This window comes from Aptenodytes patagonicus, chromosome 10 (assembly GCF_965638725.1).
Source record: "Aptenodytes patagonicus chromosome 10, bAptPat1.pri.cur, whole genome shotgun sequence".
NCBI lineage: Eukaryota > Metazoa > Chordata > Aves > Sphenisciformes > Spheniscidae > Aptenodytes > Aptenodytes patagonicus.
The window spans coordinates 3,753,953-3,781,712 of NC_134958.1; the positions used below are offsets into that span (position 1 = coordinate 3,753,953).

At 39.9% G+C, this 27,760-nt stretch overlaps 1 protein-coding gene across 4 annotated transcripts; it reads left to right on the forward strand.

Moving 5' to 3' along the window:
- On the forward strand, positions 1–27,442 carry SPPL2A (signal peptide peptidase like 2A). Of its 4 annotated transcripts, XM_076347834.1 has the most exons (17): positions 1–231; positions 4,119–4,238; positions 5,542–5,724; positions 6,554–6,643; positions 9,994–10,127; positions 12,280–12,431; positions 14,596–14,692; positions 16,074–16,175; positions 16,875–16,956; positions 17,264–17,338; positions 18,049–18,105; positions 18,263–18,316; positions 18,743–18,842; positions 19,722–19,799; positions 20,126–20,286; positions 22,468–22,501; positions 27,117–27,442. In XM_076347834.1, the coding sequence occupies exons 1-17, from the start codon at positions 178–180 to the stop codon at positions 27,146–27,148; spliced, it is 1,605 nt and encodes a 534-aa protein (XP_076203949.1). In that variant the 5' UTR covers positions 1–177; the 3' UTR covers positions 27,149–27,442. The 4 variants fall into 4 exon arrangements, with proteins under 4 accessions (XP_076203949.1, XP_076203951.1, XP_076203948.1 ...); XM_076347836.1 differs by lacking the exon at positions 18,263–18,316; XM_076347833.1 differs by lacking the exon at positions 22,468–22,501 and having other exon boundaries at positions 2–231.
- The last annotated feature ends 318 nt before the right edge of the window (positions 27,443–27,760 follow it).

Genomic DNA, 27,760 nt, shown 5'->3' on the forward strand with positions numbered 1-27,760 from the left:
CGGTGGCCGCGCCGGCGGCGGCAGCAGCCGCCGCCCCCCCCATCGGCCGCGGCGGACGGAAGAGGAAGTGGCGCCTCTCCGGGAGCCGGCGGCCGTGAAAGGCTCCGTGGCGGCCGTGGGGAGCCCGAGCCCAGCCGAGGCCCTTCCCCGAGCGGGTGGTGGCGGCCGCTGAGGAAGATGAGGGCCGCTGGGCTGCTGTGGGCCGCGCTGTGGGGCCTACTGCTCCCGCCGGTAAGGGGCTGCGCTGCCCTCGCCGCGGGAGGCGCCGGGGCCCGGCTCCCGGGCCGGCCTGGGCCGCGCCGCTCGTGGCGGCCCGGGCGAGTGCGGGGTGGCGGCGGGGCCGCGGGTGGCGGTGGGGCCGGCGGGCCGCCTGTCGCTCCCCCTTCTCTGCCGGCCGAGGGGCTTCCTCTGTCCGCCTTATCCCCCTGGAACCGTTCCCTGGAGGACCCCCCCGACCCCCGCGGGCACGGTCCGCGTAGCTCCCGTCTCCCCCGGCTGGACTGGCGTGTGCCCCCGCGTCCAAGGGCCTCTGGGGCGGTTTGACTCTGAAGTGTGTCCCGGGGTGGTTTCGGGCCTCCCGGGCCCGCCTCGGGCAAGGCCCCTCGGTTCCCCCCTGCCCTCTCCCCTGTCCCCGGGGAGCGCAGGCCGGGCCCGGGCCCCGGTTACGCGTTGGTGGGTTCGGATAACAAATCTCCCGGGTGCCTGTGTAGCTAAACGGTGGTGTTGTTTCTAGAGGTATTTAAATTAGGATGCCGGGGAAGGGGGAGAAGCCTGTGGGGGGTGTGTGTGTGTCTTGGCTTTTGGCTTGTTCATCTTTTGAGCACCATTTTGGCTCCTGTATGGGATGTCTTTGCAGCTTCTCTCTGCACACAGGTGTGTATTGCCATGGAAATCTGGTAGATTGCTTCAGCCTAATGGAGCAGTGAAATGGGGGAGTCGGAAACCTCTGTAATCTGATTAAGCAGTATGAAGGGCTTATCTGCATTAAATGCTGCTCCACTAAGTTGTTTTGTTGTTGGGTTTTTTTGTTTGTTTGCTTGCTTGTTTTTAACATAACTTTTACCTTGTTTTGGTAAGGCAGGGTACTTTTCTGTGTAGGAAGTCACCACTGGATATGCTCAACAGTAGGTGCACAGCGCAGTTTGATAGCGCCTTGAGAATGCCTTCGGGTGAAGTAGCTTGTGTCTCTCTACGAAGTGCTCCCTCGCTGTTTGTCAGTCCCACATAGCTGTCCTTAGTTGTGTTGGGGTTTTCTGAGGAGTGGCTTTGCCCCTTAACCCAATGGTTTGCTGCTGCTGACAAGGGAAGGGGCTTCTCCTGCCCTCCTGTGAGACTCCAGGCCCCGTGTCCTGCTTCCTCCTTTGCTCTACAGATGCAGTTGTAGCAGTGGTGAGCGTTAGACCAGGTCATTCAGCCTCAAGAACGGTATCCTGAGACTAACAGCGTGGGGAGTTAGTGCTCGGGAAGGTAGTAGTGTTCGGGGAAGGACCACTGCTGCTCTGAGCACGGGCACCGGTTCCCCTGGGTCGCAATGCCTGGAGGGAGGGAAGGAAGGGGCAGTTTGTGTGTGTCACAGGGCCGCTGGCAGAACTACGAAGTGATGCTTGTTCTGTTCATGGCTAGTTTGTTCCTGCCTTTTTACGTTTCTGTGAGGTTTATGTTGTTACTTGCTATGTACAAAATACCTTCTCCCTGTTCTGTACCTTTGAGTTTCTCGCATGTCTCGTCTAGACGCTGTCACCGATATTGTGAATACAGGCTGGGCTTGGTCTCTATGTCCGCTGGTGCATGTAACTTCCAGTGTTCCACATGGTGCGGTTACCGGTGCACTCCAAAGCTCAACAGTCAGCCCAAGCTTATATCCCTGCAGTGACAGGGATGTGTCAGGAAAAATAAGGATTAAGAGACAGTATGAGACGTCTTCTTCTCTATCAAAGATAAGGAATTATATACGAAAAATTTAAAGGTGGTGAAGGAAGGAAATACGATGAGGGAACCACCTGTCAAAAATAGGAAGAAACTTATTTGAAGGTGAGGGGCCGTTGGGAATTGTCTGAATCTGAAGTGAAAGGAGATGATGATGCCCCTTTAGGTAAGGGCAGCTGTCACGCCTCTACTCCACATGGGAACATTTTTATGCTGGAGCAAGTCAGCCTATGGAAGCAGGTTAGTCCTTTCAGGAGCAGTTTTGTGGACACGCTCTTAGTCTTCTACTTAAGTAACAAGATTGAAAATGTGCTCAGTAAGAAATTTTTACTTTGCACGTATGCTGAGAGTAAGGTTTGTTTTGTACTATTCAGTGGCACAGCTGACCGCAAGGCCACGTGCCCAAACTAGTAGCCCTTGTCTGTTGTGAAAGGAGGATACTGAAGCAATTAGAAAAATCATGAAAGTTCGGCTGGATGCAACAGGATTTCAGTGGAGATGTTCCAAGTGAGGTGTAGCATGTAGCATTTCTCTTCACTTTTTAACTTCTAAATGCTGTCTTCAGAGCTCAGCAATGAATACGTGAGGGTAAGCGTGACGCTCTGGTCCTCCCTCCCCCATCTCGGGAGCAAGAATTGTGTTCCCTGATTCATCCCCAGAGAAGGGAAGCTTGCCAAGCAAAACACGCGTATCAAATAAGCAAGTAATCGCTCCTTCTAGGTAGACTTAGGCTTGTGTAGCGTTAACAGTTGATTTCCGGGAACCCAGAAAACACGTATTATTCTACTTCATGAAGCAGAAAGAGCTTTTAATGGATGGAAACATCTGGGGTTTGCATCTGTTGGAAGTCTTTATTGCTTTTAATTTGCCATTAGCGTATACTTTTAGGTGAGTGCACTTAAGAGGGAAGCTTGATAATTTTTGTGCTGATCATAAATCATGGAACAACTTATTTTAGCTGACAGCTGAAGAACTGTTATATGTTAAACAGTTAATGTGCTCAGGCCCTTTGACACAGTTCTCCCAGCAGATGTTCATGCGCTATGGCCGATATAATGGATTCCTCTGAAGAAGGTTTTTTGCTATTCAAACCAGGCAGACATAAACCTCTGAAACAATATTGTCACATGTTTTGCTTTTTTCTCTAGTTCTCACTTGCTGCGGAATACTGATATGCTAGCCTGAGGAGAAATGCCTCTATAGCACTGTTAATGATTAGCATGGTACATCTGACAAATATTTGGGCTTTCCCTGCTTACCCTTGCCTACTTCTAGCTTAATATCTCAGTGTTCTTTCAGACAAACCTGGAATTTACAACAGGATTTAAATTTTTGTTAATCTTTTGATACTTCCTGATACTGAGGTCAGTTTCTCTCTCAAGAAAAACAGTCGAAATTAGGTCATCGCCCAATTTTCTTAAGGTGACACTTCTTTGAGATACAAATGATGCTTATTTGTTTTCACTACTTCGCAGCTGTAGCTACATCTAATCCTTAGTCTATTCATTTATCCAGTTAGATACCTGACCTTTATTAGTATATTAATGCTTGGGGAGAAGTATATATCCCTAAAATTGTCAGAAGTTTTAAAATTCGTATGTATTAGTAAAGAACAGAAATCATGTTATTTGAGGGACTCTGAGAGTAATCTTAAGAGACACCAGTATTTCCTTAACTACACAAATTCTTAAAGTACATTAGTTGATCTCTTTGTGTTTACAGGTATTTGATAAAAAATATTCTAGGAGTTGCCATATAATACCTTTATTAGTAGGGGAAATTCCAGAGTCTGCAAGGAGAGAAAGACTTTAACCCACTTTTCCATGTACTGTTTTAATTGCTTTCTATGTAAACTTTTACACTTTTTGGAAAGTATAGGATACGGAATCTGAAATCATTTGCCTGGGTTTCTTGATGGTATTCTACTTGGTGCCGTGAACTGTACATGTAACAAATACATTGTATTTGAAATGAGGATAAATAGTTCTATACAGTGACTTGATTTTTACTCTTTTCCCATCCTGCTTTCAAGCTACCCATCTCTCGTGGAATCAATCATTATATAAAATAATTAATTGAATAAGTTCCTTTTCTCCAAACAGCTCTTTCTCTTGCTAACAGCTTTTTAGAAGAATATCTGTATACTGGTAGTCTGAACTTTTTTTATTTCAGAACACCCTGGTTTATTGCAGGTAACTGCAGATGAGGGGATCCTGCACGCTTCTGGAAATGGTGTGCCTCCAATAACAAAGGATTACTGCATAATTTACAGTTCTAAATGGATATCTCTTCCAAAGAGCCTGGACAATGCTGTAAGTAGCTTATAATCATACTCCCTAAGAAAACTAGGCTGCAGTATGAATTTGGATCAGCTATAACTGGTCCTCAAAATTTTGAGTTAAATAGGTGCTACACTGAATACTTACCTTTTTGGGTTGTGTGGTGTGTCCGTCCCCCCCCCCCCCCCCCAAATCTCTATAGTGAACATTTCTGTACTTTAAAAAGTGAGCTCCTAAAAGTTTGCAAAGGTAATACTCTCTCTGTGCTTAGAACTGGTTTTAAATACATTTATATATTCAACTGATATTGTTAATTTTTTTCTTCAGTTGTTATCAGTATGTCCAAGTTTTAGATTTGGGAGTAAAACTTCTGTTTATTTGTTTGCAAAAATTTTGTAAACTTGTGAAACAGATTTCTTATACCGATTCATCCGTTTGATCTTCTGTTTAATTGTCTTGAGAACATGTGGTGGAATAGGAGATTATCTGGAATGTATCATCATGCCATGTTTCCCGAGTGTGTCTCTCTGAGCTCAAACTAGGGTGTGAGGCAGAAACAAATCTTTTTTTTTTTTTTTCTTTTTTCTTTAAGCATTCATCTTATAAACAGGAAGTGCTTTGTATTTGGAAGTGATCAAGGCACTCTTCTCTCCCTTCCCTCCTGTCATTCATTAGCAGGGTAACTCAATGTAGAACAGAGTAAAAATCACTTGTCTGCCCCAAGCATATTTGCTGTGCTACTTTGGCCACTGAGGCGGCCAGTTAGTTTGATTAACTAAAGAAAACTGACAATCATTTAAAAATAATTGTCAATATGGAATTGAACTTTGAAATAAGGATAGAAATCTCTTCTTTTTTTTTTTTTTTTTTTTTTTTAAATTCTTTTGTAATAAGTAGTATGTTATCAGGCTCGCCAACTGTTTTTGAACAAGTATTATACTTCAGAACTCTGGTTATGTTGTATCTGTCAGTGCTCTTTTGGCTTCTGAAGCCTGGAAATATCACAGAGTGTACATTGGATTCCCCAGAACTACAAGCAGTGATTTTTTTCTATGTAACCAGTTTCTTATGTTTAAATTAGAGCAACAATTGCTGTGAAATTGCATTTAGAAACAGCCAGATATTTCAGCTGTACGCTGCTCTAAATGTCCTTCAGTATTGCGGGCTGCAGAAACTGCTGCTCTCATTTTTATATTCCTGAATTAATGATTCCTTTCTGTTATGCCTCTTTCTGGCAAACCTCAAATTAGGGAGCATAGGAATGTCTTCTAGATTAGTTTGCAGTATCAAATTTCCTACTTTCATCACGTTCCTCTTCTCCCTTTTTTCTCTGCAGACTTTCAGGACTCTGGAAAACCTGACTTCTACGGTACTCTGCAATTCTTCTCAAGTTCCTTCTGGCTTAATGAAGGACAAAGCAGTTGTAGTGATGCGAGGAAACTGCACCTTTTTGGAGAAAGCAAGAATTGCACAAAGTTTGGGTGCTAAAATGCTGTTGATTGCCAGTAAACCTAGGCTGGTAAGTTACAGCGTACAGTTTTCTTCTGTAGTGAAATAGCGTCTTATCTATTTGGTCTGATGCAGTGTTGTGCAGGGTTAGCTGAGAGAAACCCCAAAAGCAGAGGACCTCGGCAATGTGTGGGACTCCAGCCAGAGTCATTACCCTTCCCCACAGAGCGCTGTGCTGGCGCGACTGCTGTTCCTGAGACCGAGAGGGTCATTCCGAGTTAGCTCTGTGCGATGCTGTGTTGTATCGTCTAAAAGTATCTACAGCTGAATTGTATTTTTAATCTGTTCCTTGTATCTTTAATCATGTTTCTGAATGCAAATGCTTGTCTTTGTCATTCCCTACTTTTAGTGTACTCTGAACTCCCTGTAGTCTTAGGTGATACTTTGTTTTAGACATGTGTGACAAAAATAAGCTAGGAAAATGTAATCCAAAATTGGAAATTAAAAAAGGCATTTACAGATACTTCTGTTGCTTTTTGTTCTCTATTACAGCTGCAACATGTATGAATAAATATTTGCAATTTATGAATTTGTGTGATTATCATGAAAAGTTAATCTTGTTTTAAAAGCATAGAGAATAAAAACAGAGTTTTGATTCTCCCTTGTAATGCTATAAAAGCATGAGAACTTTATGAATCCAGATGTGTTGGTAGTATCACCTGTTCTGATTTAAGTACATCTGTCTTCATTAACCTTTTGCAAAAGGTGATGAATGAGCTCTTTTTTTTTTCCTTCCTACAAATACGCTGAAATTTAAAGGATAATCTGCTTTTAGGGACCTAACTTGCTTTGTAGTTAGGCTCAACATACTTACCACTGAAAGGCACTTTCTCTTTTAGTCTCCTCTTTCAGACAACAAGACTGATTTTGAAGATGTGACTCTTCCAGTTGCTCTTATAAGATATAATGACATAGTAGATATGCAGCTGGTAAGTAATGTAACTGCAGCATGTTATGGTTTGTATAAACTTAGGTTTTTAAACAAATAAATAAAATAATTTCAGGTCAGATATGGATGTCTGCCTGATTTGGATGTGCACAGATACTGCTTTCAGCTTCACAGAAGAGGATGGATATTAAGTCGTGGAAGTGCTAGTCTTCCTAATTCAGGTTAATTTGAGAGAATGATTAATTAGAACACTGAGAATGGGAAACATAATACCTAACTGGAGGGAGGGTAATCTTAGAAGTCTTCCTGCTCAACAAGATAAGCAGCCGTCCATTGCAGATGCCTGACATATGTCAAGAGCTATAGCCTGAGAGGGCTGCTCCTTTACGCAGGAGCCAGAACAGTTGAGCTTGTATCTACTGGCAGGATATCTTTCAGGGAAGCAGTACCTTATCAGGTTGGATCTTGAGGAAGGTGTGAGGGTTTTTTTGTCTTTGCCAGATGATGAGCTAGCATGACTGCATCTCCTACAGAGCAGTTAGGCAGTGTAGTTTGAGTTTCTGCTGATGAGTTCATGGTGAGATGCCAAGTGTGTGTCATTAAAATGTGGTAGTTGTGGTATCTCCTACACTTTATAAGCAGAGGAGTTTGTTTTGGGGGTATTTGGAGTTTGCTTTGCTTGACATGTAATATTAGGATACAGAATATTGCAGAGAGTTTTAAAGAAAACAGTGTCGTATCTTCGGTGTGGCTTTTTCTGTTGTTATTTTGTTGTTGTTTTGTTTTTTATTTAGTATTAAATAGCTTTGCTAGGCAGGAGTTGCACTGCACATGTTTTTCTGTGAATAGCAGAGGCTAGCACTAACCTGTGTAGTGTTAGCTTCTTGGATTGAATTTGCAAGCTCACTTCACCATTTCTGCTCTTAATCTTCAGAGCTGCCATGGGAGGTTGTCTTAGGTAAGTATGCATACTGAAACCTGCCTAGATGTATAGGACTTTGGTTGTTTTCTGTCTCTTCCCATTAAAGATTGGTTCTTGCCGAGCATTGACATGACTGAAGGTTTGTGATGACTGTCCTCAGTCTGTCGTAGTCTTGATGAATACTGTGTTTTGGTTCGGGTTATCCTCTGTCTTGAAATTTGTTCCTTCAAGTAAGACGAGTGTTGTTTGCTTAGTTGAGTGGTTTTAAGATATGCCCTACTCACATGAAGGGGAACTAGGGCAAGGTTAGATCCCTAATTTGTTCTGAGTCTTCTCTGCACCACTTTATTACCTACTGCTGCTTGGGGTGGTGTCATGTGGAATCACTTCTGTATAGCTATAGTAATTCACCAGAGTAACTTTGCTAGTGGATTAGTGTGCCAGATGATGTCTCATACTGCTGTTGAATCAAAGAATTTGGTTTTGTCTTATGATGAGACCACCTTCATAAAAGTAGTGAGGAACACAGCCTAGACTGCAAGTGATCCTTTCCTAGTTCTGGTGCAGTTTTTGCCAAAGCCTTCTGTCACGTCGCTGGCAGCTGTTGTTTTGAATGATATGTGCTGCTTAGAAGCTGGCAGCCATTGTATTCTTCCTACTACAGTTGTATTTCCATTTTAACTCTTTTCAAGGCTTCCAACTTTCTCCTTTTATTTAGAAGAGAGACAGCACCAGTCGGAGGGTAGCTAGTTTGTATAAGCATTCTTCCTACTTTTTCTTAGAAGACTTCATCTCTGTTAGCTTTCACCATTCAAGTCAGGTATATTATGAGTCTTGATAGCAATAGCAGAGTGTTACAAACCTTCTAGTAAGTGGACAGCTCTCTTGCAGAGTTGTTGTCTGATGCGATGTATTTGATTCTAGTGCTCCCTGTGGTGGAAGTTGAGACTTTGCAAATTTTTAGTGAAGAGCAGAACAATAGGAACAAAAGGAAACAGTCACTCTAGATTCTAATGTGAATTGTGCTTTGTAAAATTTATGAAACTTAAAGGAAAAACTGGATTAAGACATGCTGGAATTTAATACTAAAAATGTATAAGCCTTTAGGTTTCCTGGGTTTTTTTGGTGCTTTTTTTGTGTCTGTGTTTTGGTTTGTTTGGGGTTTTGTTTTCTTTTTTTACATACAGGATGCTGTAATTTGAATAGGGTTATCTTGCCTTTATCTAATGTTATGTTCCACTTCATACAACTGCAATGTTTCACTAGAATTTAATTTTCTTACTTGTTTTCTGAATTTCCATAACTTCAGGCAAAGGAATGATTCTGACTTCTTTAGCCTGCAGTAAGGTTAATATCTGTAACTAGATAATTCAGATGCTGAAATGAATCAGCTTTCTTCACATATGGCCAGTATATTCCACTACACTACTCAGTTTCCCATTCAGTCTCTCCACTGCCAGTTTGATCTTCCTGTAGCCAAACCTGCCTGGCATGTTCATCTCCTCTTCTGCTTTTATCCCACATGCAGGCTGTTAACAAATCTGTTTTCCTGCTGCATCTCTGAATTCTGTTTTCACTGCAGGATTGCTTTAGATGCCTTGGCTGACTTTGTCTAAAACAGCAAACCTTTCTTCCCTACCTCCTTCCGTTTCCTGTCAAGTTATCATCCTTTGTTTCTTAAATCTCACCTTTCAGTCAAATGGAAGCATCTTGGTTTTGCTTTCAAGATTTTTGTACAATTCGGTAGCAGTTATGTCTCCATGTTCCCTCCTATCTTCTTCAGTGTCCTTCAGCTGATGGTTTTTTTACTTTGGTCTTAATTTTTTTTTAAGTAGTGTGAAATTGCTTTCTTTTCTTTTGAATCCGTCTCAAATTATGTTTGTGTAAAGCTGTTATTAAGTAACTTTCTGCCACCTTGAGTTTTCACTGTGTCCTGTCTGAAGCATCATGCCTGTATCTGAACTGTGAGTTTTGTGGTTTCAAGAGCTAGAGGTAGACCTCTGCTGATACCTCAGTGGACCTGTGAGTTTGTATTTCAAGTTCATTGACTCAGATGTGCTTTCCTGCCGAGCAGAAGTCTTTGATAGTACTTGGTATATTTGGGGGATGAGAAGCTTCTGGGCTAGAGGCACAACTTTGCAGAAGTGTTGAAAGAATGCAAAGAAGTACCATTTTGCCTTGTGGTATCCATACGTTTCCAGAGCAGTAGTAATAGGATTGTTTTCAAACCTGACCATCCTGAAAGGCAGCATGGAAAGCATTGCTTTGTTACAATGACCAAGGCAAATATATGGGATGTCTTGTGCACTAAATTGAAAACTTGCTCTCAGCATTGTGTAGGTTAAGAGCAGGAAATCATGATGTGCATCTTGTTGGAAAATAAGCAATATAAGTTCTGTGTTGTCCTTATGGACCAACTTGTATGTGTGTTTTTTGTTTGTTGTTGTGGTTTTTTTTTTTTTTTTTAGACGCTTGGAAATGAAGTTAATGTGACTCTGTATTCACCACCTTTGCCAGAGTTTGATTGCAGTATGGTTGTCATCTTCCTAATTGCTGTGTTTACTGTGGCACTAGGAGGCTACTGGAGCGGAGTAGCAGAACTGTAAGTTTGTTAAATGGAACTGCTTAAATTATGTGAACTACATATCTGTGAAAACTGTGACTATGATCAGTGAGAAATTGTGTTCTTTTACATTGGTAGTTAAAAAATTAGAAGATCTAGGTGCAATTAGCTGTTCTGCCGTGAAATGCTTCAGCACTGCAACCTTTGAAAAATCACTGTAGGTCTTTGAGGAACCTTGAGTAGTAGATTGTAAAAGTCCCTGAGGGATAATGCAGCTCTCTTGGGAGGAGGAATGAGTTAACATTTTGACAAATTGCCAAATACTCTGTAACTGGCATCGTAATACTCCAATATCCATGATAGAAAGTAGGTATTTTAATGACACCTTTTAAAATCCAGTGATCCAAGAGGTACCTGCGTAGTTGTATGTAGTGTTTGCATTGGCAAGGATCTGTACAACTGCTTCATCCCGGCTGGCTGTGCAGCACCCTCTGGGATGTCTCTGCACCCCGCTCCTGTCACTAGGAGCACTGGGGAATGTGGTTTGGTTGTGTCTGGGTGGCTCTGGACAGTTAAAGTCCAACCAGGCTTATCTGCTTCAGCTTGATGTGTTATCTGGTGGAGCAACAGAGCCAGGGGCAATAGCAGCTCTAGGACTAGGCAGGGGCAAGGAGGCAGCAGCCGTCCCTGTGCAGGGAAGGGGAGGGGGTGAAGTGTAGAATGTGGCAAATGCAGGGAAACAAGGGGTAATAGGGGTTTCTGCACTGTGCTTGGGGGATGTGCGGCTTTGTTTAGAGAAGTGAAACACACTCGATGCACAGAATTGTTTTTAGTCTGGGGTTAAACTGGATATAGCTGGCCTTCCAGAGCATGGCGGTATTCTGCAGTATTTCTTGGATGTCTGCGTACGTTGAACGGGCCTAGGGCTTACCATTCTCAGTGGTGTTCTCCTGCTTTGTTCCCCAGAACAACAGGGAGTGGATTGTATGTGATAACAACAGCTTCCTCTTTCCCACTAGTTATGCAAATCTAGTGATTTTACAGAGATTAAAGAAGTAGAAGGAGGGGGGGTAGTGTTTCTTTTTTTTTTTTAAAGGTTGGATCTGATTATGCTTCTCTTTTACCCTGCAGTGCTATAGGGTGTGGCTGCACTGAATGCTAAAATAACAAAATGTGATGCTGTCTCCCATATTGAAAAATACCTGGATGTAATTATATTAAACTTGTTAAAGTGCACTTTCATAAATGTAGGGTGAGCTTTTTTTAAAAAAAAAAAAAAGCTGCTTATTCAAAGCATGTCCTCTGAGAAGGTGATTCATCTAACAAAGTGTCTTACTCCTGTGGGTTTTCCTCTTTTGAAGGTAGCTGTTTCAGTGCTGAATTCAGCATTTTGTAGGTAGGTCCTGGGATTTGTCAGGAACACGCTATCTGATGGGCAAGTTGCACTAGCGTCTGTACTAAAGAGTAGTAGGACTATCTGCTCAAAGAACAAACACAACAATTTAAGTCTCCTTATTTTGCATGGTGAAGTATAAATGTGGAGTATGTACGCACAGAAATCTTACTCCCAGTGAAAATCCCCAATTACACCCCCTCTCTTTCATATACTCTGTAATTATGAGGTGGAAAGGTAAAAGAACTAGTACTTAGCTAGCTTCATTCTGCTAACATGAATGGTTTTTGCAGACAATGTCTACAGTTGATGTTCTAAAACAGTGTGTAATACCCATGATTTTGATTTATCAGAGACATATTTGTCACATTGACTACATCTAGCCCAAGAAATATTGTAGTCAGAGGTGATGTGCTAATAGAGTTGAGTGCATGCATCCTGAAAAGGAGTTTAAGAGTTTTGATACTGGACTACTTTTCCTCACATGGATGAGGGGTTTGGTTGGGGGTACTCCTTAAAGTTGGCAATCGCCACACGATTGGAAAGGAGGGCAGTTAAGAATCTTTTCCTTGTGATCTATGCTAGGTTAGAAGTGCGTATCTCCGTTAAGAAATGGAGAGAGGCTCACAACAATAAGCATACCATTTTTCTGTGATTTTTTAAGTCTAATAATGGTATGAAGGATTAGATTGAAATGCTGTCAGTCTCAATGCTTTAAAATCAACAATTCTGGTCCAGGTAAAACACTTTCATAATCTGTCACCTGAGGTAAATGTGTTTGTCGTTTTCTTAAAACAGTGAGAATTTGAAAGCAATAGCAACTCCTGGGGAGAGAGAAACAAGACGGAAGAAGGAAGAAAATGTTACTTTCACCCCTGTAACAGTTATCTTGTTTGTTGTCATCTGTTGTGTCATGCTGGTCTTACTTTATTTCTTCTACAAATGGTTAGGTAAGAAACAATGAATAATCTCATTTGACTTATTTTTCTGCATGATCTTATTAGGTGTCTAACTCTGAAAAGCTAGATTTCTAAACTAAACGTAATTATTTTAACTGTTCTCTCCATGTATGAATTGAGGGTTGAAAAGGTGTAGTTGCTACTTAAAAAAGAGAGAAGCTTTCTTCTACTGCCTTACAAAGGCTGCCTTGGCAGTGCTTATTCTGAAGGAAATAGTGTGGAGGAGAGGTGACTAGCGACTAGTAAAAAAAGTGTACGATGTATGTCGATGTTCTTGGGAGGATGGCAAGGATAACTTAGTAGTGTTTAGAGTGAAGCTTTTGTTAGGTATTGCTACATTGACAGTGAGTTTGTGGTTGCAGTGCCCTAATTGAAGTATCAGGCGAAACAGCATTACCATAATGGAATAAACTCAGGCATGCTAGCAATAAGCGAAGTTCTTGAATTCTGCAATTCCAGTAAAATGTAGTTTCCAAACTGTTGGTTGATTTTTATTTTCAATTTTTTTTTTCCTGCCCTCAAGTCATGCAACCAGAAAAGATACACTGTTTTAAATTACACTTTTTAGTATGAACAATGTAACTTTCATTCTGAAAGCTTCCTAAATTCACTCTTTCCTAGAATTTGTTACCAGTTAACCTCCTGCTTCTGGCAAAAGAAACTTCACCATCCTGACTTCTGATTTTGTATAGCTTTTGTTATCTTGACTATGGGCAATGCTACCTTTACTAAACTTGTCCCACTAAAAGACTGATGAACCTTTTAATGTGATCAAAAGATGTAGGTTAAAAACGTCCCCTGTTTACTCTGAGATGTTTCAGGTGACATTTAGGAAGAAGTGAAGAAAGAGGCTTCTTAAAGGATAAAGGGAGAGGAGTAACAAATTTGTTAGGGGGAGGAAGAAATATGAATGGTTCAAATAAAATAAGTAATAGCTGTTTGCTAAGAAGCCTTAGTTCTGTGCACTTTGGAGCAGACATATATGAAATTTCTTGGAGGTAAAGAAGCTGTTACCACGGTATGACATGCTGTCCCAGGAAAAAAAAATCTGTATTTAATTAAAAACAAGCAACCAAAAAACCACCAATTTGCTATGTCACTACTATAGTGTGTGAATGTAAGTCCGGATATCGGTACGTGGAGTTAAGATCAATTCTGTAACTGAAGTACTAGGGAGGGAATGTTTCCAGCACAAAGCCAGTTGCAAAGCTGAGCTCTACGATGGAGTTCTCCGTATCTCTTCTTGTAAGTATTCAGGCATTATTAATTCTGCATTGTTGCCTCAAAATTTGAGATTCCTTAAACAGCTGATTTATTACTGATTTCAGAGGAACCTGTTGTGTAAAACTTCTTGTTTTGCGTCTTGGAGGCTTAACGGATCATAATGGCGCACGATCTTGGTTACAACTATAAAATCCACCTTTCTTGCCTGTTTTTTCAGTCATCTCCTTGTAGTTATCAGAATTGCTTTCTAGCCAGACCCTCACTACCAAAAAAAAACCCCAAACCCCAACTAGCAAACAACTGGTTTTATTGTTTGTCCACGTTTCAGGGTGCTTTACCATAAGTTAGAATACACAATATAATCTAAGTTAGAACATGGGATATGGAGTTTTTTCCTAACCAGGTGATTCCTAGCTACGTAGAAATTTTTCGAAGGGATAGGGTGTTTATTATCTTAAAATGCCATCTAAATCATCAGTCAGATCTTGGGGATGCTGAAATTTTTATGCATAAGCAGACAAAGTGATTAAAAGGAAAATTTGAAGTGAGGAGTATTAACAGAAGTTGAGAAAGCTGGTAGTTGTAAAATAGTACTTTGGTTTTAGCCATAACCAAATAAAAGTATGTGAAAGCAGTAACAGGTGACACTTCTTCTTAAAGAAAAGGGAGGAAAAATAAAAAAAAAAGTTTTCAATTCAAAAATTTCAAAACTTTAGTCTTTGCTTGATGAGAACTCTTGTCATGGCGGAGACACTGAGAATTCAGCACTTCCTGTGATCAGCTGGCTATAGTCTCCACTGACCGTATCGAGCAGTGCTGTAACTGTTAACAGTGTATATCAAACGTACATCCTTGTGTTTGATTCCTGTTTGCTGGGGTTTTTTCTGTTGTATTTTGTCACTGATTCCCATCTTCCATTCTTTTTATTTAGTGTATGTTATAATATCAGTCTTCTGCTTGGCATCTGCAATGAGTCTATACAACTGTCTTGCAGCTTTAATAGGAGAAATACCGTTTGGGCAGTGCAGGTATTGTACACCTTTCAACTATTGTAAATGTAAGGTTTCTTTTTGATATTTTCTGGTTGCTACTCAAGGTAGTGTGAAAATACGAGAACGGTTTGACAAATTGTTTCCTGTATGGTTTAGCGTGGGGGATTGTTACAAAAGAAAATTACAAGCTCCTTTAATAGATATTAAAGGTATCCGTAGCATAATCAACAGTGAAAATAGTGTTGCAGGAGACTTGCTGCATTACCCTTATTTGAAAGCATTGCTATAATCAAACCTGAAAGGCTCTGCTTGGCTATCCGAGCTCAGTTTTACAAAATTCTGATTGCCTGTAGGGTGTGCTCACTTCAACTCTCTACGGGGGGATCCTGCACATACTTTGTTTTCTTGGCAATGCTAAATAGTTTCCAATTCTTAGTGGACTGTTTTGAGCAAGTGCTATGCGATAGGCAATAGAGGTTTTCTTCCCTCATCTTAATCTGTACTGTACCTGTGACAGACCAAGTTTTAATTTTTTTCTTGCGAAGGCAAGACATTGCTCATGTCCTCTGTGTTAGAAGCTAGCGGTTACAGTCCTAACTCGGGTAGTGGGTTATCACTATATAGGTGGCCTCTTCTTACTACTTCAAGTTAAATATCCTGCAGCTATTGGCAAGTATGAGAACGTCCCTGTTTTCCTCCCCTGTATCTTCACTTTAAAAAACCCTAATGTTTAATGCGACAAATGGTTCTTTTCCCCCAAAGAACAATGCTTATAAGCTTGGAAGCCTAAGACTGTTTGTGTGTTACTTAGTACAGGATATTAGTGCCAGGTGATCCAGCAGCACATCAAAGGTAGAGATCAGGCAGAAAAGATAGCAGGTTTTGTGTAAGCTGCAGGACAGGCATTGCTTCTGTCAGTTAATACCAGTTCAAGAACTGTCCCAGAAAATTGAGTAGGCAGTGGAAACAGATATTGGCTCACAATTTTTGCAATACGTAGTTATTCTATTTTTTAATCTTGTGTTATGTGTCCTAAAATTGATTTTTCCCTACCACCGTAGGGAAATCATGACATGACTGTCCCTCGCTGACATAGTTCTGGTGGCATAATTGTTACATGACAGAAATGGGTTAAATTCATCTGCTTGCTGCCTTCCCTGGATGTGTTTGCTAAAATGAGGACTGGCCACCAAAGCCCAACTTGGCTTACTATCTGTGGGCATGTTTTTAACGCAGCCCAGAGAAGGGCCGCTGCTGCAGTTGCAAGAATAATGCCACCTGAGTCTGGACGGAACAAACGGGCAAAGGTGAAGCTCTCAGGATGAGAACACCTTATCAGCTTAAGGACCCATGATAGCACAGGCATGTGTGTTGGCTGTTGCAGGCTTTCTTTTTTAATTTAATTATTTTCTTTTAGGATTGCATGCTGCAACAAAAACGTTGAAGTGAGGCTTATTTTTCTTGCTGTATTCTGCATAGCAGCAGCTGTTGTCTGGGCAGTGTTTCGAAATGAAGATAGGTAAGTGATGCATTCTGACTTAAAAGAGTAATATGAATAATTGTCATTAATGAACTTCCCATCGTATAACTAATCCTGGAGCATGGCATCCTTCTAAACTCCAGTGCCGATTTCAAAAAAGTCATGAAAGTATTTATGAAGCTTAACAAGCATGGGAATAATAGAGAACAAAGCTATACAAATGAACTGTGTGGTAATTTGGAGTTACAAAAAATTATGAAGATGAGGAAGAACTAGCTCGATTGCTAATGATTGCCACAGAGGAAAAAAAGGCAAAAATAGCATAGGGACCACAGGACCTATGCTTCCTATGGTCCAGTGGAAGCATAGGACCACAAATACACAAATGTTATAGTAAAATCCTAAGTAGCATCTTGAGCCAGATGTTAAGGAGGGCTTCCACTCGAGCGAGCAATCATCCAAAGTGAATACCAAGGACCTGTTACAGCCTCTGTTCCACTCATTTTCTCTGTAGTACGCTGATAAAGAAGAGTTTACCTATTTATGATCAGAGACTAGTGTAAACTGGCCATATCGAAACTAGTGTGTGGTTTTGGTAGCAATACTTCCTAAAAACTAATTTATTGCTTTCCAATCCGTTTTGTGATCTTGCTATTTCCAGCAAAATCTAAAATTATTATTGCACTTACATTCCAGCAGTAGTTTGAACAATGTGTAAAAATGTGTTCTTATTTTTAGGTGGGCTTGGATTTTGCAAGATATTTTGGGAGTTGCTTTCTGCCTAAACTTTATTAAAACACTGAAAATGCCCAACTTTAAGGTACTGTAAGTTGCTTACCTTAAGAAAGCATTCCAATGCCATGAATCTGGAAGTTTAGTGTCAGGAAGTAGGTTTTCAACACTCAAGAAACATATATTAAAAAAAAAAAAATCTTTACCATTTTTAATAATTAAGAGAAACGAATCCTGTTCTAAATGTTATGCCAGAATAAAAACATGGGGGGCAGGGAGGTGTGGGGGTTTGGCTTGGTTTGTTTTTTTTTAATGTGGTGGTACAGTAATGGTACCAGAATCTAACCACGCAGTCCTTGAAAACCTACAGTAATATTTTCTTTGTTTTTTGCCAGTCCTGTGTGATACTTCTAGGCCTTCTCCTTCTATACGATGTATTTTTTGTCTTCATAACACCATTTATCACAAAGGTATGTCTGTGAATTTGTCTCTAAAATAAAAATAAAAATGTTGTCTGGTCACTGGGGCAGTATTTTTGTCAAACAGATTAGTGTTTTCAGTATTCGCAGTGCAGAAATACTGACTTCCTTTTTCTTTTTCCCCGTTTAAGGCAGCAATGGCCTAAATTTTTGTCTTGTATGGGCAACAGAGCGTAACGCTTGTATAGGTGCCATAAAGTTTGTTGAATGACTAAGTTTTCAGCAATCACATGGCCAGAAGTAAGCTGTCCCCAATTGTGTGACAGTGCGATGATGAGAAATTATTGTCCTCCGGTTTTCTTCCTTCTTTTGCTTGTAACACCCGTATGTTGGAACATGCTCTAGTACTTTCTGCGGTGCTCATTTGCAGTGTAGTGTGACCTGTATGCAAGCGTACCTTCTTTTATTTTGAAACAGAAAGCTCATGGCAGAAAAAGCTGACATGTTTTTATCTAAACTTCCAGCTACATCTAGTGGATTTGTTTTCTGTTTTTTTTAAAACAGCTATTTTAGGCTGGACTACGTGTTTTTAATGCAAAACAATACTGTCTAATACTGTACAATACTAGTGCGTTCCTTTTGATATTCAGGATTTTTCCAATCCTGAATTGTAAGATGAGGTACCAGCAGTTTCTGTAAATATAGTAGGAATGTTTTGGTGTATTAAACCACTAACTTTTGAAAAATAACCTTAATTTCAGAATGGGGCAAGTATAATGGTTGAAGTTGCAGCCGGTCCTTTTGGAAACAGCGAAAAGGTATGAACAGTTGTTTTAATATGTGCAACATAAAAATACTGACATTGCGTAGCTAATTCATAGCGTGCTTTTCAGCATAACTTTCTCACAAAATATAGCCAGCTTCTGCTGTTTTCTTTTAAGTATTAAATACCTGTTGACTTGGGTTTGATCCTAGAATGATGGAAACTTGGTGGAAGTCCCTACTGAACGCTCAGCTCCCCATGAGAAAGTAAGGATTGTATTTCAGATACTGGATTTTTAAGTGATTCCCTCTGAAAAGACTATTCTTTTGGGGAAAACCTGACTGTCCAAATTTCTCTTCAGGGCCTGGATATCATTGATCAGTACTCTATAGTTAGGTTAATAATCCACACTTGTTATTCTCATTATGTGGTTAAATGTTGTTTTAACCTTTTTGTTTGGTGTGTGCGTATTATTTGTAAATCTGGAATTCCAGCTTACCTTAAGCTTTATCCACTCTCTATGTTGGTTTCTGGTTTTTACTTTAGGTTCTACCTATTTTGAAGTTCTGCATTAACAATTAATTAATTACATTAAAACTGTTTATTAATTTAAGCAAACAAACAAAAAAAATCCAAAACACCAGGATGCTTTAGATTAGATTTATGTGGGCTTCTAAAATACTGTTTTACAGTTACCTGTGGTTATTAGAGTGCCTAGACTCGAATACTCCGCTTCGACACTGTGTGACATGCCATTTTCGTTGTTGGGTTTTGGAGACATTATTGTCCCAGGTGAGCAAATGTTTTTGGCAATTGTGACTTACGATTAAATATTTTGGTTTTGATTCTCAACTGACTTGTATTAGAATTTATTCCACAAAGTAGTTACCGAATCAAATGCAGCAGTTTGCCTTGATCTGTCAGTGCAGAATACAACAAACGCCACAATATAAGAAAGCTTAGTATGTTACAGAACACTTAAATAGTGAAGGGTTTTTGCTTTTCTGTTGCACTGTGTTATGTAAACACAAGTCCCATGGATAAATCCAGTTGTCAGTATTAATTAAATCTCATTGAAATCTCACAGAAAGCAAGTATTCTGTGACTTCATAGTATTTTCGTATCCTCGAGTACCTAATTAGAGGTGAGGTAACGGAAGATGTATTATCAAGTTTTTGCATCTTTCTTAGAAGAGCTGAATTTTGCCATAGTTGGAGTCTTGAGCAAATTACTTCAGTCAGGCACAAAGCACCATCTTGTGAACAGTGTGCTCTCCCTTTTCCTGTGACTTGTACTGAGGCAAAATTGCTGATTGTTAAGAGCGAGCATCAAAATCCTATTGAGGAAGAGTATTAAAACTAGGTTGTTACTCTTCTGTATTAGTGCCTTCAAAATTGAAAATATCACAATGTAATTAGCTTGCTTAAAAAACCAAAACCTTTTAACACCAAGCGCACTTGGCTCATATTTGCATTATGGTTTAGATTTTCAAGACCTACCGTAGGATTTCTTAAACTGGTTCTTGGCTTTCCAGAAATAAATGGCAAGAAGATAACATACAGTAATGGGAAGTTTTACTGTAAATTCTTCTTATGCTGCTTTGATTTGGAGGATTGGGGAGAAAAAAATTCATGGCTAAATATTTCATTAACTTTTTTTTTTTTTGTCAAGGGCTTCTTGTTGCCTATTGTCGAAGATTTGATGTTCAAACAAGTTCATCTTCTGTATACTACATTTCCTGTACAATAGGTAAATCACGGTATTTCAGCAAAGTTAATCTTCATGTTAGCTTTTTTTAAATGGCAGAACTACATAGTTTTCTTCAGGTAAAGGTTCAATGTTGTCAAGAATCTCTTCACAATCTTTTTTTAATGTGCCTGCCCATATTTAAGGTGAGCATTCTTTATGGTGGTCAGTTGCTTTGAGAAAGCTCGCAAATATAGAGCAACCTATTGTCCCTCTTTTCTTCAATTATATTAGCAAGGAAGACACTACTTTAAAAAAAATAGTTCTGGCTTACTAAATTTAAAAATTCACCTGTTCTTGATTGTGTATGTATAAATATCTTTTTATAGCTTATGCCATTGGTATGGTGCTGACGTTCATTGTTTTGGCGTTAATGAAGATGGGACAACCTGCCCTCCTCTATCTTGTACCATGTACACTCATTACTAGCTCGCTTGTTGCTTGGAGGCGCAAAGAGATGAAGAAGTTCTGGAAAGGAAGCAGTTACCAGGTAGGCTGGATGCCTTGAGTATTTTGTTGTTGTTGATTCCTTTGAGTATGTGCTTCTCTAAGTACTTGGTAACATATCCCTCGCAATCCGATTTTTGCTAGTCTTAATGTTCGTTATCTTCTGGGATGAATAGGGAAAAATAGTCTTTACTCCTAGAAAATCTTAGTCTAGTAGTTGACACAGCAGAACAAAGCTTAAGGGAGATGAAATAGCTGGTTCAGTACTCATGGGGGAAAAAGTCATTTGTTCTGTTTTGTTTTCTCTGAAATGTCTTTTTCATGTGTTAACATTCCTCAACTATCATCTTGATGTGGTATAACATGAGTCACTGAACTAAGCATCTAGATTTCAATCTGCACTAGTCCTGTATTAAGAGACAGTTCAAAAAAGTTGGTGATCTACTAGAATTTTAGAAACTTTCCGTGCATCACTGGTGTCCTGCATTGTCAGGATTGTATGGAGCATTCAGCAACAAAATAGCTGGATGGTTATATAACTGTTTTCTATCACAGCGCACTCTGTGTACGTGCTGCCTTGGGTATTCTGCATTTCCCCTTTGGTTATCTCTAACACTGCCTAGGAACTGCAGTCCTTAAAATCCCAGCGGCTGTCTGCCTCTGCCTGTTGACATGTGCACATTCCCCCTGACTTGTCTTGCTGCAGTAACCCAGTGTGCCAGTAGCCCTTGTGAGCTGGCGTTTATCGTAAGACAGACCAGTCTCGAGATTGCTCTAAATTTTGTTTGAGACCTGATGTCCAATGTTGTTTGAATTCGGCAACCATCTCCTGTATCTAGGCTGTGTTAAACTCAGCTGAGAGAATGGATACTCTGATGCCGGGGGGAGGTGGGTGATGCGAAGTTGATGGTGAGCAGCTCCTGCTTTTTCAGCTTCTGGATTGCAAGGTTTAAGTGGATCAGTGGGAGTCAAGGTGGTGGTAATTCTTGTAGATGTAAAACTGCAGGCGTGCAGCTCCTATAGTATTATCAGCTAAATGCTACCTTTGTGGATCTAATATTCTACACCTGCTTCAGCTGGAGGTTGGCTAGGTATGAAATTCCTCAGATCTTCAGCTTTAACTAGATACTCTGTCTTTTTGTCTACAAAAGCAACTCTTCTCCTTTCATAGGTCCAGTGAATAGAAATGTTTCTCTGTAGGTCAGAATGAATTTGGCTTGCCATGCATTTTTATATAAATTGGTGACTGTTTGCTATTCTAAAATAAACAGGGTCGCGTATATGAAGCCCAGTAATTCTGGGACTGTTGTGGGGGGAAAAGCTTTGCAATTTATTTTCCTCACTTGAGTTCTGAGTAAGATCGGCCTAAGTAAATCTGGCAAGGCTCTAGTGACAAAAATTTCTTGCACTTCTCATAGCAAAACTCATGCTTGGAAGAATTATGTTGCCATAGTAGTTATTTCAAGTCCTTTCAACTGGTTTCTTGAAGGATTAAAACTGCTCTGAACTTCAGCTTGTTTCGAGGTCAGATGACTTCATTTCTGGCACAATTTAAAATGTTGATTTCCACCGCCACTCCACCATCCCTGAGTTAGATTTGTCTGTGACTGAACACCTCTGTGTAACTTTCCTAACGCCTATTTTTCTATAACTTTCTGAAGAACTTTTTCTGTGTTAATTTTTTTTCCAGAGGGTGTTATTCAAGTTGCACTCTCAGAATGCTGCAGTGTTGATCTGTCTCATGTGTTGTCTTCCCCACATAAAGCTGTATTTTGAACTGTCCTTACTGAACGTACAAACAAGAGAAAAAAAAACCCAAACACAAACCAAAACAAACCACAAACAAAACCCCACACGCAACACCAGGGTTGAAATCTCCAACTTTCAGTGCTCATTCTGAGGAGGAAAGATATAGAAAGGTGACAGAAGACTATTTTTTTGCTACAACAATGGTAATTTGGACGGTAGCAGAGCTGCCCATTGACAAGGGTGACCAGACTTCTGTAGAGGTTTGCTTTGTCCTCATGGAAACAGAGAAACCTTGTAGACTTGTTAGAGCAAAGCGTCCTAAGAATAGGGGTGCAAAAGCGTGTACAGTGTAAGAGGTGACTAAACTTCATGAATGCTGCTGTTTGTTTATAGTCCATTAGTTAGCTTTTTTGAGTTTTGGATTTTTCTGATTTTTGTTGTATATTATTTTAATAATGGAATGAATTTTATTTAGGTATCGGACTCCTCCAGGACGCCTTTGCTACAAGGTGTGATTATGGCCTTCTTTTAATGCAACTTTATGAATCATTTTATGGTTTCTTTTTTTCTTTTTTCCCCTCTGCTTCCTCTTTTCACTCTTTCTTGCATCTATCTTCTTTTTAATTTTTCTTTTCAACTCAGTAGAAGAGGGTAGAAGTGAAGACAAGCTATAAATCTGTTTTTATGCTTAGGTGTGGTGGGTGTTTTTTTCCTTTCTTTAAAGGAATACAGGAAAACTTAATATAAAGTACCAATGGAGCCATGATTCCTAAGCCTGAAGGCAGGCTTTGTATGCCTCTCTACTCTATAATTTCCCAAATCCCTAGGAGTGTCTTCAAATATTTAGAATTGGTGTTAGCTGCTCGACTGTTACCTATATGGTTACCTATATGGAAGTACTTCACCTAATTTTTCTGTGCCACTGCATTGACACGAAAACCTGCTTAGCGCTAAACAACAATTTTGTTGTCCTCTGTTACAATGTTCAGCATTACAATTTGCCTTTAGTAGCCATGTCTACAGTCCCTCTATCATCTTATTACTCAACAGTATACTTTATCCTGTACTGTCTGCCATGCTTGCAGCGGGATAGGGAGCAAGGATTCGGACCAGCTTTTGTGGCCCTGCTGCTGCACAGCTTCTAGTCCGCAGCGAGAAGGTTTCACCTTAATATGACTGCTAACGCTGATGGTATTTATTATAGCTGTCCGCTGTCTCAAGCACAGCATGGAGAGAGCAATGCAAGCTTTCAAATTTCAACTTCTTGCAGAATTTTAGCATTTAAATATAATCTTGAATTATAGTCACCAGTCCAGAGTTATACATCTATTTATAAAGCATAGCTTGTCTGCCCTATACACTGAAGACAATTTGAGATGGTGAACTCTGCCTGTGTCTTAAATTCTGAACTAAAAAGTACTTTTCTCATTAGCTTCTTTCTTCTAATAAAGAGTACTTTAACAATTTAAGTCTCATTAAAAAGCCTTAATAATAAAGAAATTAGATACAAAACCAAGAAGAGGTTAGGAAGTGGGAGGGGTTGAGTGCAAATTAAAATCAGATGGCCAGACTGTATTTTTATAACTTAAAATTCTTCTGTCCTGCTGCGTGCCCTCAAGTTCTTGGATAGGATTGTTAAAATCAGGTTTTCAGTTTCTACTTTATGCATATGGGAAATACTTGACTCCCTAAGATAGCTCTGAGGTCCCATAATTCTCAGCTGAGAGCACTTCTGTTTCTGCATAATGATGCAGTCTTAAATTCTAGTTATGCTGTGTGGCTTTTTTATGGAGTGGTCTTGAGCTGTAATGAGTTGCTGCACAGGAAAACATTTTAACTATTCACTGAAGCACAGGGATTTTGTGGGAGAGTAACATACCTGCTTTCCTACCACCCAATGGGCAGTATTGCTGCTGTGAAGTGTATAATAAAGGTTTTTTCTAGGTTTTCTCGGTTGCTTATACTCCTCATGTATGCCTGCATGATAAACTGATTTGATACTGATTTCCCAGTTATTGATTTAATTTAAAAATACTATTTGTTTTTTGTATCGGTACAATCTATGAAAATGCGTTTAATAACATCATGAAAAATCCAGTGGACTAACGCAACTTTGAAGTCTTCTAGATAGAATAGTCTTGCAACTTTTCAGAGATTGTCAATTTGAAGTGTTTAGCAAGCTTTCTTATCTCTCTTTGAAATAATAAATCAACAGATTTGTTATTGGCATGTTACACAGCATGCACCTGCTGTTTAGGACTGCAATTTTAAATCACATTTTTAGATACTTGCAAATTAATCATAGCTCTAAGTCGTTAAGAATTACGTGAATGCAACATCATTAGAGTGAATCTTGCAGTCAAGTGTGTGCATAGGTGCTATGTATTCTTTTACAGGTAGAAGTTTGTATTGCCATTTCTAGTTTGGCTCTGTGTGCGTGGCTTTTTGGTGTTTTTTTTATTTTATTTCAGGTTTTTAATAGTTCACCGTGTTAGGAGATAGGTTAAACATAAATGTATTTTACTTACAAAGCTATCTTGACACCCTTCCTTAAAAACTGTCAGGAATTTGGATGTGGGAGAAAAGCTTCTGAATCTCTTCCACTTTAAAAACGTTCATCAGCTCTCCACAATGTGCGGTCTGATTCCTTTGGCAACAACTCTGTCCAGGATTTTAGCATGGTGCCTTCATCTTGCTGCTGGTTTTCATAAAGATTCCTGCAGCTTCTGCTGAGGCTTTGAGGATGGGGTTGTCCTGAGAGAACCTACAACTGAGATACACTTGTGGAAGAAGCTGCTTAATGCAATCTTATGCTTTTAGAAAGACATCTGTGGTCCCTGACTTCAAGTTGTGGGCTATCCTCCTTCTGTGTGGTGGAGGGATTAGAAATGGGGTGGCGTGGATTTTTTTTTTTGGGCCTTGTAACATTTATGTCTATCAAAAAAACCCAAACACCCTTTATGCTCTACTAGCCATTTTGGTTTTAAAGTCAACCTAAAGATCTGATATATTAAGCAGAGACTTTAAAATTTAAATACAGGTGGTATCTCCAGCGTAAGTACATTTTGTGCTACTTACCTTGTTGTAGGATTAAGAGAAGAATCTTTGACTTGGGGATACACTGAATTGTTGCAAATAGTGTTAACTCTTCCTTCTGGAAGCATCTTGTCAATTTAATAGGGAAACGTTTTACAAAAATGCTTACCAAAGCTACCTGCTCAGTGCCAGCTGTTAGATGATCCTCCCTAGGATGAAGGAAGGTACATGGCGTTACTTGATGTAGTGTAGTACTGGGGGGGGGGGGGGGGTTGTTTCCCCCCTCCGGAACAAATACTTCAATCCTCATCCAAAATGACGGTTTGACTTCTGTAATTGTAGGGAGTGTTTTGCTTTGGGTGACTTTTGATGTGGGTTTTTGGTCACAGTGCCGGGGGAAAGTTCTGGATATACTGAAGTGAATGCAAGATTGTCATTAGCACGGGAGCTTGGTATTCGCTGGTGGACTGAGTGTGTGCTATTGCTATAACTCAGTTCTTGGGTGTTTCGGCAAGACTAGTGCCTGCCTGAATTCTTCTTGTCTTAATTCTGACACGTGAAGGGAGGGATGTGGAAGACCTTTTCTGGTTTTAGTCAGAGTGATATGGTGGGCACTAGGCTCTCCTAAGCCTTACCCAAGTCCCAGTGACTTGTTTCTGCCTTGGCACTGTCATCTCAACTTACTGCATGGCATGCTGGTGCGTCTGGATTGGGAAACAGCTTGTTTAAGCAAACCTGCTTTTAATAAGGTACGTTTGTATACCTTGCAATGAAACAGTTGTGTTGGTGTAAAAGAAGGTATGGCACAGAGGTGGGTCACGGCTAGAGAAGAAGAGAGAAGTTAATGGAACTACTCTCTTTGCCCTATATATAGAATTACACCACACTGAAGTGCATATGACACAACAGTGTCAGAGCCTGGCTTTGTCTTGCCAAGGATCCTCTAGCGGGTGCTAGTAAGGCAAGAAAGCAATCGTGTCCCCATCGCGTGGAAATCTGCCCAGCTTAGAACCCACGCGGTGAGCAGCTGTTTGACAGAAAGACAGGGAGCCTTGTTACTACCGGGCAGGATATGCCACTGTAGAACAAGGTACGTAGGGTTTTCTGCCTCTTGGTGCTGAAAGCAGTATGCCCTTGTCCTAATAATCCAGCCACGCTGGGCGTGTGAGCTCTCTGACACGTCTATTTTTCAGCATTAGTTTTACTACTTCCGTATCTTCTGTCTCTGGTTGTCAGCTGTCAAAACTGCCCAATCCTTGGCCTCTTGTTAATTACGCTTGATTCTGAAGCCCTCAAACTGATGGCTCTCAGTTTGTCATGCTAACGAATGTGTGTATTACCTCTCTAACTTATTCAATGCCTTGTCCCAGGGAGGAAACCAGAGCCTTCACTGCCTTCTAGGAATAGAGCAATGGGTAGGGAAACAGGCTGCTTTTTCGTCAGGAAAAGTACAACGTTGTCTTGTGTTATTCAGATGACCTAATCAGTTACATTAATTGGAAAGTATAATCAGCCTATATAATAATCTGGTTTAGATTTTCTTCTGTTGCGGGACTTTACAATTCCATTTCCTTTATCCTTTTTAAAATAAAAGGAAAATTTACAAAGAAATGTTGCCAATACAGTTAGTTTGTACTAACTGTAATATAGCTAGCTTTTACTGTCATGAAAAGAGAAAGCTAGTCTTTTCTATTTGAGCTATTGCTTGCTACCTGTAAATGTTAGGTAGGATCCTGGGATCTATTTCCAGTTCTCCAAACAGCATCTTTGGAAAATTTGCTTAACCCCAATCGGTTTTTTTGTTCTCTGTATTTAATAATTGAGACACTTTTGACTCAGAAGTTTAATTTCTTGTAGAGGCCTTGGTTGGAGAATGCTTTTGTAGTGGAAAGCGTTAGTTAAGAGAGCTTTGATTATTTGGCTTTTCTGATCTATAGAGGACTTCCTATCTGTATGCTGCTAAAATGCACTCTAACACACGTTTAATTATATTTCTCTTAGCTAACAAATACTTTGGACCAATGGGGGAAAAGCAATATTTCTTTATGAAGAGCCATCTCTGTTTTTTTTTTTTCTTTTTACATTTAGATGATGGAACACCTGGATTATACAGGAAATGAAGAAAGCACAGCATCAGCCAGTGAACAGCCTGGAGGACAATAACATGTAGGATCCTGATTGAAAATAGTATTCAAATTTTCTACAAATGAATTACAGTAAATTTGGTGAAGTTTTACAGTAGAGTATTTCCTACTCTGTGTAAAGGGGTTTTTTACTCCCGCACCTATATTTTTATGGAAAATATTGTTAATAACATAGAAGTAATCAAAATAGACTTGCATTTTTACAGCCAAACCATAGCTAGTAAAACCGTGCCTTATTTTGATTTAAATAAAAGGATATTTTCTATGCAATTTTCCAAATGTGTTTCTATACAGTATATTTTTATAAAAGTTTCTTGCCCATATCAGTTTGATGCATGAAGCGTTTTCTTAATTTTGATTAAGACTAGTCAAGTTTCATTAAAAAAAAAAAGTACAGTACCCTTCATAGGATTCCTTTGCGGATTTTGAATGCAAAGATTGGTAGTAATGTAACTATAGCAACTAAAGAATGAAACTATAGTTCCATTGCTACAAGTCATTGAATAAACAGTGCGTATGTTAGTCTATATACGTTGTAAGCCATAAAATAAGTAACAGGGCAAACTTAGCTTGGGGTTGTGAGCTTTT

Coding starts and splice junctions, on each gene's coding strand:
- SPPL2A (XM_076347833.1), top strand. CDS start 178: ATGAGGGCCGCTGGGCTGCTGTGGGCCGCGCTGTGGGGCCTACTGCTC. Junction 232..4,118: donor GGGGCCTACTGCTCCCGCCG/GTAAGGGGCTGC, acceptor GGTTTATTGCAG/GTAACTGCAGATGAGGGGAT. Junction 14,693..16,073: donor ATACCGTTTGGGCAGTGCAG/GTATTGTACACC, acceptor ATTTTCTTTTAG/GATTGCATGCTGCAACAAAA.